Source organism: Penaeus vannamei, chromosome 14 (genome assembly GCF_042767895.1).
Source record: "Penaeus vannamei isolate JL-2024 chromosome 14, ASM4276789v1, whole genome shotgun sequence".
In the NCBI taxonomy this organism is placed as follows: domain Eukaryota; kingdom Metazoa; phylum Arthropoda; class Malacostraca; order Decapoda; family Penaeidae; genus Penaeus; species Penaeus vannamei.
In genome coordinates, this window is record NC_091562.1 from 37,946,357 (window position 1) to 37,959,020 (window position 12,664).

A 12,664-nucleotide genomic window follows, 5' to 3' on the forward strand; every position below is an offset into this window, starting at 1 on the left:
TATGTTCATTGATAAATATATTATCAACTACAAAGCTTGTAAATCTTAAAGTTAAGCAATGAATAACAACAAATGTTAACTTCTTCAAATGTGAAAGGAAAATTAAATAAATACTTGTTTCAATAAATATTTATTCTTAAAACACAAATCCCTTTCTTTCTTTCAGTCTGAAGCTTAATGAATAGTACAGTAGTGGACCGAGTTGGTGTGGTTGAAGCACTGCAGAGGATGGGAGGAAGTGTGGGCAGCAGGTGTATTGTTGACCTTTTGCTGCCCACACGCTAGTACCTAGCCAAACACCGCTGTTGTGACTGGCTAGGCACCAGGAAGGAGGCAGGGCAAGGTGCAGCCATTAGAAAGGTTTAGTTCATCTCTGGTGGTTACATCTTGCGACAACATGCCAGGGAGGGGCCAGGGTCCTGCAGGGGGGAGACTGGGGCCTTGGCCCCCCCAAGCCACACCTGCCCCGGTGCCAAAGCTTCCATGCCCCCCAGGGCCGGGGGAGGACCCAGGGTGGGTGGAGCAGTAGGCAGTGCTAAAGACCGGGGCGGGGTAGCAGGGTGGCTATGTGGACGCCTCCTCCGCCCACTACTACTGCATGCTACATGTCGGCCACTTCAAAAATAAAATCAAGTTATACTTTGGTACATATGGGGTTTTCAATTTTTTAACCTTAGTACAAGTCTTTTTGAATACACATGATTGGTAATTACTTGTCAACACATTCTTTCCATAAAAGTAATGATAATGAATAAAAATAATACCTTACTTGGTCTGTACATACTACAAACAATAGACAAAATGCAACCTGAAGTTAAGAATATAACAACAAGTGTACAAACGATTGGAAGGTCAAGGCTCATTTCCAGGGCTGTGTGTAATTCCATTAGTCTCTCTACTAATTATACAAGCAGCCCAACAAACATGGCAGAACCTGCAAGCAGAAGCACACGTGCCATGCGTACCTCACATGGCTGGGGATTGAGCTAAGTCTACGCTGCAGGCAAAGCTTTCATCATGAGCCACTTTGCCCGCTCTGCTCAGCTGTCAACTACGGGTTTTTTCTCCCTCACCAGCTGATCCGAGTTTGTCTGCCAGAATGGCCAGGTTCAGACCAGCCCAAAATTGAATGGGCTTGTCTAGTAAGAAACACCTGATGGCACCAGAGACTAGAATTAGCACACAGCCCTTTCGCTAGGGTGCGCCAAGCTTTTGGAACGTCTTTGTCCGTGGTCTGTTCATTTACTCTCAGCATCCGTTCATTCGCTACCTTCTCTATTGGCAATCCATGGGGGTTCACCAGGTTACCCCGCACCCATACACCTAATAGTTATTATTACAGACACATATATACAAGTAACATGAGCAGTGGGCAATTGTGTTTACCCGCGCCCATACTGACTAGTGCTTCCGTCTACAATCATCATCATTCAACAATCATCACCATTATCACACTCATTATCATAAATCAACATCCTATCATCGGGGACAGTGCTGGACACGTTTGCAGGCACACCCTTGTGCCCAGGTTGCATTGAACACACGTCACATACAAGCATGATTATCAGTAAATGGCTAGTGATACTCAAAAATACCATTCTAGGCTCACTTTCGCATAAGCCACAAGAGTCTTAAGTCTCAGCTCCGAGTCAGCTATCTTTGAATTGCACTTTTTGACGCAAGAGTAGATATTAAGAGCCTACAGTCTGTAGCACCTCACCAATAAGCTTCTGTGTCACTTGGTAGGTAGTGTTGATACCTGGCTTTGCCTTTCACCAGGCAGAGGAGATCTGGCTATCTAAAGAGACATTTTAAAGCCATACTCGCTACCACCAATATATCACAAGCACTGATGCCCTCATAGGTAGATACATTTCCAAATCTTACAGCAGCTACTCATACGTGGTATCTGATTTATTCAGATTTGTACCAACCTAAGGTAAGTGGCAGCAAAGTACTCAATGCTTAACATTTCTAAGTATCACTCTCAGAAATCAGAATTTAAAACTGCTTCTTCTTCTGTTGTTCCTTCTCTGTTGTTCTGTTGACTCTTTCTCTTTTCTCACACTCTGGACGCCATAAGACTCACTGCATTTGGCTGTTGCATCTTCAAGTAGTTTTCTGTGCTCTACTTACTTGTGGTCCAGATGCATTACTTTGGAGGTGCATAAAAGTCTCAGTAGCAAGCACTTCTTTCTTCCTTAACCCCCAGGAAACTTTGCAGGCCTATACATAATGGATAGCTCCTCTCATGATCAACTACATATTATCACACACTAAAGATGAAACGTTAGACCACATAATGTTTATATATGTGTAATATACAAAAGCCACCAACACAAAACATCCTAACAATCACCTGCAAGGCAAGCAAACTTTCCCGCAAAGGCAAGAAAACGAGGCTGGAGCAATACTTCGTTAGATGTGGAGTGTGTCAGCCCATGATGTTTATCAGTGTACACACTAACATTAGCTCCAAGTTACGCACATGTAGCAGCGGCTGAGTGTGGCTTAAGCGACACACACACATCCACACGCGTGAATCAGGGCTTAGGGAGCACCATTACGACCAGAGAGCACTAAGCTCGTTGGCAGCGTTGGTAATGAGCACGGGACATGGGTAGGGGCGGTCCTTTTGGCAACATGGCAACAGTCAAAAATGGAACCAGTCATGGCTTTGGACTAGTTAATCCGCCCCTTCCGGGTGTGAGACTTTGGGTTAACAGACATTGTACGCAACTGAGGACTTGGAAATGGCGTACATTACATAAATTGGAACTACATAATTGAAGGTGTCAAGCCCCTTGGCATCAAAACATCCTCAATTTAGGCTGTCTGCAAATAGCTGAAGCTGTCCCAAACAGGATGGCTTGACTTGGAAGGGAACTGAAGGCTCACACAAATCTTTGGAAATTGAGAAAAAAAGAAAAAGAAAAAAAGAAAGAAAAATAAAGCATAGAGCCTTTATTTCTTTGGGACACTGAATATGGGTTTTAAAAATGCAAAATATGACTGCCTTCATAGTTTAGTGTCCATATTAGGGTGATGAAGTGAGGCCTCAACCGACAGCCCCTCACAAGAGTAGGGGGGTATGCTGTCACTTCACCTTGGGTACACTTTCGGCCAGAGTTGGGCACAGCTCTACGTTACACCAGATTGTATTCCTTTAGATTTAGCTGCAGGATTGTGTCTTTGACGGCAGCGAAGACGAACCTTATGTTCTCAGTGTCTGTAAGAAAAAAAGTAAAACATTCTGTTAGTATGTGAAAAATTATGTAACTAATGCTTCTAACTAATCATAAACATCTCTTACCAAACTACAACTCTACAGGAAAATTATTTTCTTTCAAATCATTACTTATTTAAAGAAAATTTCAAACAAGAAACTACTGCAAATATGAAAACCCGTTATCCAATCAAATAATGATATTCAAACCCAGAGGAAAAAAGATCTTTAAAAATTACTTTCTATAAGCAAATAAGAAAGACTAATATACCTAATTAATCATCAGATAAATAATCAAAGCAGAAATTTTTTTACAAAATCAAATACAATTGAAACCTAAACATACATCCTCACTCCACCAAACATGAATACATACATTTTCAAATCCATGCATATAGACACTAATACACTTTACAAGTTATTTCGTTGAAAGTTCACGCATCTCTACAAAGATTTTGGTGAGAATCTACCACAACTAAGTGGGGGAAAAAATACTAGGGATGAGATCTACACTTTCGTGTACAAAACACAACTGGCATCCCATAAATCACCTTGTAAGTGTAGATGAACAGACGGAACACAAGAGAAGTAAGAGGAGGAACTTTAGGCGAGGTTGTACTCCTTAAGAGCATTCTGCATAATGGTGTCCTTTACAGCGCAGAACACCAATTTAATATTCTCTGTGTCTGTTTTGGTCCCAAAATGTAATCATGGTTGTGTTGGGTGGTAAGTGTTTTGTGATTTTAAAGACATTAATTTAGTATTTTGTACAATAAATTAAAATGAATATGAATGTGTTGAAAGTCATCATAGAGGTATTCAATACGTTAAGTTATGTGTATTTGTTAAAAAGTCAAAATAGCAAGGATGAATGTGTCATGCAGACATGCAGGAATATTCCACATAACACATATGGAAGAAGCCAGAGGCAGCATGCAAAGGAAATAAAAACAAACATATTAATCATCTCATCATCCTTTCATGATTCATTCATCCAGGAGAGACAAAAATAAAGTACCAAAAGCTTGCTGAAAAAGGCAGAAGACAGAGAGCAGTCACACAAAATTGCCCTGACTTCCAATTTGACACTAGTAGGCCGAGAAGCCCTCTGCTTCCACACTCCAACAAATGGGAGGCAAATGCACACATAATAAAGGTAATCCACCATGCACTGGCACATTGGACAGCAAAAAAGTGCATTCCAATTTCCAGCCTTCCCGAACATTCAGTCAAGAATGGTCATCATGCATGTTCATTTCCACAGTAGGTGCTGTTTACCTGTCGCGCATGTGAAATGTGAATATATAATCTTCTCAGGATCAGGATTTAATTCTACAAACATACGTAGGATGAACTCCCGGGCTGCAATGGCATCCCTCTGTGGGCCTGGAAAAGAACAATTGAGATGAAACACATACAACTTTCCTATACATATCTAAAGGATGATGTAGCTTTCTAAAAAGACCCCTTTAGGAAAGCAACAAATACTCCTGTATAAAATGGACTGCTAAGGTCTGATAATCATCATCTCTCTTTTCATTAATACTTGGTTCATCCTTTTTGTTTTCCTAGAAATCAATGGAATATGTCAACAAAATATATTTTCTGTGCAGTTATTTCCTCTGACAAAACTCCTTGTATCTACAGTAAAAAAATATGTATACAATAAAGTAGTTCAAATTATGAACATAAATAAAAATAAAGAATACAAATAAAAACACTAAAGATACACAGCTTGATAGGCAGAGAGAAAGGTATAGACACAGATATGTGTTCTGGCCTCCCAATATGTGGCTCTACCATTCATGTTCTATATAGAAAAAAGTGGTGTGTAAGGAAATAGATAAAATCATTCTACAATACCTCCTTCACTCACAAAGCCTGGCAATACTTGCCAATCTGAATAGCCCTAAAGAATCATATTCCTAACTTTCCCTACTTATTATTTTCACTCAAAAATAAATAAATAAATAAATAAATAAAATAATAATAAATAAATAAATAAACGAAAATAAAGGAACAAAATCATTCAACTACAAACTACATACCTGGAAATAGTCCATTAGTTACTCATACCAGCAGTAATAATCATTATTCAATATCTTTTTCTTTACCAATTTTAAAAACATTAAAAAGTATTCCAAATGAAAAGTAATCCTCCAGTAAAACAAAGTCAATACATGCTTTTAAAACTGAGAAACAAATGACCATTAATTATCATTTTTGGTTCACCATATCTACATACATTTTGAGATTTCCAAAATATCTCGTAAAGAATAACGACATTAGACCTTGGAACTTAGTGTATGTGTGTTTTATTGAGTGTGAGTGTGTGAGTGTGTGAGTGTGAGTGTGTGAGTGTGAGTGTGTGTGTGTGTGTGTGTGTGTGTGTGTGTGTGTGTGTGTGTGTGTGTGTGTGTGTGTGTGTGTGTGTGTGTGTGTGTGTGTGTGTGTGTGTGTGTGTGTGTGTAAAATTTTTTCTCAACATCTCCAACACAAAATAAATCCTAATAAATAATTCATGCTCAAAATGCATAAAATATGCACTTTTAAGTATCAGAAAAAAATATCATAAAAACTCCTTATGAATTAATCACAGCAGTTATAATTTGAGATTTAATACCCCTTTACATTACATGATAATAAAAGAGAACTGAAATAAATGTATGTACTATCTACTATTACAAGTTAGATCTGATTATTCAAAGAATGAATCTGCAAAAGGTACCATGTGACTGATACCAGTTATCATATTATAGATAGAAGCATTAATTACACTCTTCTATTTCACTCCATCATAATCCATTCAAATTTTATACATCTAGCATATGTTGCAAACTAAGTGGCTGTCATTATATATCTTTAAACTACATAAGTACATTTCATACAATGCTAAAAGGACAAAACTACTTATGCATAAACATGACTATACTTACTATCTCTGACTTGAGTTACAGAGTATAATAACTAATCCAAATTTCTAAAATCCAGCTATATGGGTTGCTCAACAACTGCACTTCTCTGCTTGTTCCACATACATAAATATGGACTCAGAGGGATCAGAAAATTCAGTCTAAGTCTCAGAAAAAACATTTCCCATTTTCATAAGGAATACAAGCTTTTACATGAACCACTAAATACTTTCATAAAAGGTGTAAGTTAAAAGCTGGCTGGCCAGACGGACATGTCCATCTACATTTGGTAATACATTTAGCTAGCTCTTAGTTCTGTGACGACCAAACCGACCTGTGGCACAAGTAAAGTGAGAATAACACATTCGGTCGGGATCTGGGTTTTGGGCAAGGTACATCTTCAGAACGTATTCACGAGCTGCAACATGGTCCTCTTTTGGTCCTGGAGGTCATAACAAACAAGTGTCATCGAGGGTAGTGCACCTTTACGTTACCTATAGGCAAGCTAAAATAAGGCTTGCAGAGAAACCTTTACCCCTTGAAAAGATCCCTGAATGGAAATATTTTTGGTAGTCTGAAGGTGCTTAAAATGATTTTCAACACTAATTTGTCACTAAAACTGTAATTCAGTATAGATAGTTACAGTCAGTTCACCTTGAATTTTCCTTGGTAAATATGAGATAATAAGAGCGTCATTTATGTACTATCATTTTTCAAAAGTTATAGTAGGTCAGCAAGACGAAGAGTACCACATATGAAATTCATGTTCTTTTTTTATACTTTACAACTATTATGACTATGCTGTCTTGATGAAAGTTGTATAAATTATGATCATAAATGATCATCCTGCTGAGAATTTTTTGTTTTCCTTGACAGTGCATCTTTACACTACCATAAGTCACAAAAACATGAAGCTATTTTCTAATTAAATTTCCCTCAAGCATTTATAAAAACTCAGAAATGCCCTCAGTAATGATGCCTTTGATGATGTACATCTAATCATGAGGAGTGGATAACCAGAGCTAAACCCAAGTGACAAATCTTGCAAGTTATGTAACACATACAAAGCCACTTGCAACAATCTCATGCTTTCCGTATCTTATTGAATGCCCGTTAAATCTTCTAAGGTACTTTCCCACCTGCTAACTTTTTTCCATTCCAATGCATTAACTTCATACAACCTACACATTTTTCTTTCTGGCCTATCCCCATGCCATTTGTCACCTGATCTTCAACATATATAAATAACACTCAACACCAAAACACCAACTTACCATCATATTCTGGAAAATAGTCCACCAGATGTGAGTACATGATCTTCTCCTCCAACAGATCCTTCTTGTTAAGGAAGAGAATAACAGACGAGTGCTGGAACCAGGGGTATGTGATAATGGTCTTGAACAGGGCCTTTGATTCTTCCATTCGGTTCTGTAAGATAAAAATGAAAAGGTGCATTTCAACCTGACAAATTGATAACAAATATACTAATGATGAAGAAAGTAATGATAATAACATCAGTTTTTCATATAATTTCTATTAAGCGACTCTTCCCAATAAATATTGAGAAGAATTTCATCTAATATGAAATATAGGAGGTTGAAATATGAGGATATAGTATATGAAAAAGAAAGTAATACTCAAAAGCTATCACATCTAAGAATCATTAGTAAATGTAGTATCTGACCCAAGTGTCCCACTGACAACTATTTTCCCTTTATTCAATGGAAAAAAAGAGAGAAAAGAAACTTAGCACAACACACCAGGCAATATTCAAAACAGTATTGCCCTGCTTAACTACAGTCAGATTTACCTGAGCTATTGGCTAAAACAAGATTATAAAACTAATCTGACGCCTCCTCATTATGAAACTAAGAAGACTGTCACTGAATGTATCCATTTCTGATTAGCAGAAAAAGGTTGATCAAAACATTCCAGTCTTGACGCACCAGTAGGGTTAAATTCAGGTCAAAGAGGGAGACCAAAAAAAAGGAAAAATAAGAAAATAAAAAATTAAGAAAATAACACTGTAATACGAATTATTAGTTTCAGAGGATGCAATTGTTGTTTATCTACCATCATTACATATTAATTGGGGAATCTGCCCCTTTCAAGAGAGCATCAACAAGACAGAAAATGGAGAGGAGGAAGAAGAGAAGGAATACAGAAGAGGGGAGGGGAGAGGAAGAGGAGGAGAAAGACAAGGAAGAAGAAAAAGAAAAGGAAGAGGTGGAGGAGGAGGAGGAGAAGGAGGAAGTGGAGGAGGAGGAGGAGAAGGAGGAAGTGGAGGAGGAGGGCAGGAGGAAGATAGAAGGAGGGGAGGAGGAAGGATGAGTTGGACGGAAGTGTAGGAAGAGAATGAGGTGGATGAGGAGGAAGTTGTACAGAAAGAAGAAGAGGAGGAAGAGAAGGAGGCACAGGAGTAGGCATAGGAGGAGAAGGAGAAGAAGGAGAGGAATAGGAAAAAGAGGAGGGGGAGGAGGAAGAAGAAAAGGTAAAGGTAGAGAAAGATGAAGTAGAGGAAGAGGTAGAGAAAGAGAAGGAACAGGAAGAGGAAGAGGAGAAAGAGAAAAAGAAGAGAAAGAGGAGGAGGAAGGAGAAGAAGAAGAAGAAGAAGAAGAAGAAGAAGAAGAAGAAGAAGAAGAAGAAGAAGAAGAAGAAGAAGAAGAAGAAGAAGAAGAAGAAGAAGAAGAAGAAGAAGAAGAAGAAGAAAAAGAAGAAAAGGGAGGAGAAGAAATAGTAGTAGAGTAGAAAAAAGGAGGAGGAGGAGGAGGAGGAGGAGGAGGAGGAGGAGGAGGAGGAGGAGGAGGAGGAGGAGGAGGAGGAGGAGGAGGAGGAGGAGGAGGAGGAGGTGGAGGAGGAGGAGGAGAAGAAGGAGAAGGAGGAGGATACTGAGCAAAAATTGACCCTATATGAAATACAAGAGGTTGAAATATGAGGGTATAATATATGAAAAAGGAGCAGGGGGAGGAGAAGCCAAAGGAGAATGAGAATACGGAGTACAAGGAAGAGTACAAGGGAGAGGAACAGGAGGATGAAATGGAGCAGGAGGAGGAGGAGGAGGAGGAGGAGGAGGAGGAGGAGGAGGAGGAGGAGGACAAGGAGAACAAGGAGGACAAGGAGAAGGAGAACAAGGAGGAGTAGGAGTAGGAGGAGGAGGAGGAGGAGGAGGAGGAGGAGGAGGAGGAGGAGGAGGAGGAGGAGGAGGAGGAGGAGGAAGAGGAGGAGGAAGAGGAAGAAGAAGAAGATGAGGGAGAAGAAGAAGGAAGATGAGGAGGTAGAAGAAGAAGGAAGAGGAGGTAGAAGAAGAAGGAGGATGAGGAGGTAGAAGAAGAAGAAGAAGAAGAAGAAGAAGAAGAAGAAGAAGAAGAAGAAGAAGAAGAAGAAGAAGAAGAAGAAGAAGAAGAAGAAGAAGAAGAAGAAGAAGAAGAAGAAGAAGAAGAAGAAGAAGAAATGAAGAAATGAAGAAAGAAGGAATGATGAAGAAAAAAGAAATACAGAAGAAAGAAGAAAAATTGAAAGGGAGGCATGGCACGGGGAAGTACATGGAGGAAGAGGTGGAGCAGAAAAGAGGAGTTGAAGGAGGCTGAGATAAAAGAAGTGGATCCTATAGGGTTTTGGGTTTCCATACAAACACTGACCTGGCCACTAAAATAATCGGCTAACTTAGATGTCACTGAAACATTGGGAGAGTTGCATCACTAAAACCCCATTTGCACTATGGACACAAAACTACCTGACATAACACTATTAACATTTCATGTCTAATTCTAACACTTTTTCCTCCTCTCTTTCTTTTCTTTAAGATACAAGAAAACAAGATCTTTTAATTTTCCAAAACATTTTTCTTATACGATGGTTCAAATTCAAGCCCCAAATAACATGAAATGAAAGTTTCCCTTGAGACTTTTTTCAGTGAATGAAAGGTAGAGTGATAATTCACCCAAAAATGTCATATCAGCTAGCATTACTGAACAATCTCAGCCTTTTACTTTAGTTTCAGCCTTAATCAATCTTAAATATGGAATAGCAAGAATAGGCAGCAAATCATAAGAATATCATTATTAAAAACAAAAAACAATTATATACAGTCATATATATGCCACATCAAATGTTATCAACAACACATTCCCACAAAAAAAAAGAAAAAGAAAAATTCTGTCCACAACTTACCTCATTGTCAGACTCAAACAAGATCTGATCATACTCAGAAAGTGCGACCAGGAAAATGATAGAGGTGACATTCTCGAAGCAATGAATCCACTTCCGTCGCTCAGATCGCTGACCACCGACATCTACCATTCTGCAGGTGGAGTCACGGTTTAAATTCCCCCCCAAGCAAATATGTTACAGAGATTCACAAGTCAAATACACATACAGAAGACAGAAAAAGAGAAAATTAAAGGAAATTACAGAACAAAAACAGGCATGAATGATTTTTTTTCTTTTTTTCTTTTTTTAGGAAACTACTACTGTATATGACTTCACATTAACAATTACTGATCTTTAGAAAAAGTTTAAATTATGGATCAAATTCATATTTTGCATTAATCAAATAGTAATGAAAGAAAGTAGACTTGAGACTTATATACAGGTCCTTTAGTACAAAGAATTACAAAACATAAATTACAAAAGATAAAGTTTGACTGAAGATACTGATCTCCACTCTCTCCTTTATTCCATAAAACTAAAAAAGAAAAGAAAAATATAGAAGACATTTATAGATTAATACAGCACATATATAATTTATATATATAAATATATATATTTATATACATAATGGGACCGAGTTGCACAATGTAAGCATTTTGAAACCAAACTACTGCACTATCTATACCCCCAAGGACCTCAGATTTCATGTGTATGTATAGAGGATGACTACAAGATGATGCATACGGTCACACTAGGTAGATATAAATAATATTGGGAACAAACACATAAAGTACGTGAAAGAGTATGAAGGGTGAGGACACATGTATTGTGCAATAACAGGTGCACAATGACTACAGGTAAGTTCACGTGCCTCTTGCCTTTCCTTGAAGCATAAGGTTGCATGTCTGGTGGTTTAACATTCATGGGGAGATTTTTTTTTTGCTTTGTCTTTTTTATATGATGCACTAAAGAATAGATAATTTGGCTACTCCTTTAGTGATAGCTTAAATTTAAATTTCATACTGTGCAAAAATTGCTTCCTTAGTTAAAAGGAAAAAGAAACAAATATGTATGTACAAAGCTTAATTTGAGAAAGGGAAATTTCCTTACCATGTGGATCTTGCAATCCAGATCCAAAATGCATCTGAAGATATTAACCTTGTTAATATAAGTAATAATTGTTTAACTCTTCAGGGCAATCACTCAAAGGAGAGATAAGTTTTGCACAACAGGAAATTTAAATTATCACTAAATCTTTACTCAGATATTAGCCATAGATATGACTACACAATAGAGATTCCAACGGTTGATAGGGAATCAACTATGGACCGCACTCTTGATAAACAATGAGTAACTTTGTGAGAGTCCTTGGGTTATGGGAGACATGGGTGGTAGTTGTAATTGCAACTCTGTTATACAACAATTTGCAGAGCATTACAATGCTGACATAGGGATACAAAAGGGACTCTACCTCCACAATGTTAGGTTAACGGCACTGGTATAAACTCTATGCACTGGGATCTAGCTACTCTGCTCTGGCTGACAGGGGAGGGCCTAATGAATTCAAGATTTTCTGATACCTAAAGATGATTGAGTCCAGATCAAAGGGGTACTCAATGATTCCAGTGGTTGGTACTCGAGCCCTAAGAATATCCTGCTCGGTCGGTAAGAAGTCCGATGATATGATACGCTCCAAATCATCAAGATAACTGCAAAGGAAAAACAGTTGTCTTTGTCGGTGTTCCTCTGATAGTGTCAAGTGGTGGATGGTGATGGGGAGCAGCATCAGTGAGATATGGTACAACCTTGCTGATGCCTTTTCGTGTGCCACAAGTTTTATAAAGTTGATTCAATGCCTCTTTACAAACACTTTTTATCCATTTGGTCTAACCAGGAAAAAAAGAAGGAAAGAAAAGAAAAAAAAAGAAAAAAAAAGGAAAAAAAAACAAAAAAAATTAAAGAAAGAAAAAAAAAAGGTACTAATTCCCAAACTTGTTAGCGCTTTCTCAAGTTACACCGGGAGGGATCAACAAGGCCTCGAGACACGTCAGAGCTGGTACACTACCTACCAACCCGGGCACATATGTGTGAGAGCTTCCCACAGAACATACCTAAATCTGATTTCTTCTAGGTCAAAGGGATATTCTATAATGCCTGTTGTGGGTGCTCTCACTCTTAGAATGTCTTGTAGTGTGGAAACATAGTCCTCGGCAGCTATGCGGTCTAAGTCTGTTAAATAGCTGTTGGGATACAAAGATAATTTAGCAACTACAGGTAATTATTGCATTATTGAAGGATACAGTAAGCAATACAAGCTTCAGGAAGTACCGTACTTGGAAAAAATTGTAATTAAGGAGTCAACGCTCAAGAGGTACGA

General features: G+C 38.2%; 1 protein-coding gene across 6 annotated transcripts in view; it reads right to left on the minus strand.

Moving 5' to 3' along the window:
* Positions 1-114: 114 nt before the first annotated feature.
* Galphaq (G protein alpha q subunit) overlaps positions 115-12,664 on the minus strand; it is a 33,298-nt gene continuing 20,748 nt past the window's right edge. The window contains exons 4-10 of one of the 6 annotated variants that reach the window (XR_011399065.1): positions 12,399-12,527; positions 11,868-11,996; positions 10,309-10,438; positions 7,413-7,566; positions 6,473-6,580; positions 3,778-3,912; positions 115-3,229 (exon numbers count right to left, since the gene is read on the minus strand). Coding sequence is in view for 3 of the 6 variants with exons in the window: in XM_027365773.2 (XP_027221574.1) it covers positions 3,147-3,229; positions 4,505-4,612; positions 7,413-7,566; positions 10,309-10,438; positions 11,868-11,996; positions 12,399-12,527 (733 nt within the window). In the remaining 3 variants the exon portion in view is untranslated. Of the gene's footprint in view, positions 3,230-3,777; positions 3,913-4,504; positions 4,613-6,472; positions 6,581-7,412; positions 7,567-10,308; positions 10,439-11,867; positions 11,997-12,398; positions 12,528-12,664 lie in introns of all 6 variants that reach the window. The other 5 variants (XR_011399067.1, XR_011399066.1, XM_027365773.2 and 2 more) reach the window with 5 other exon arrangements.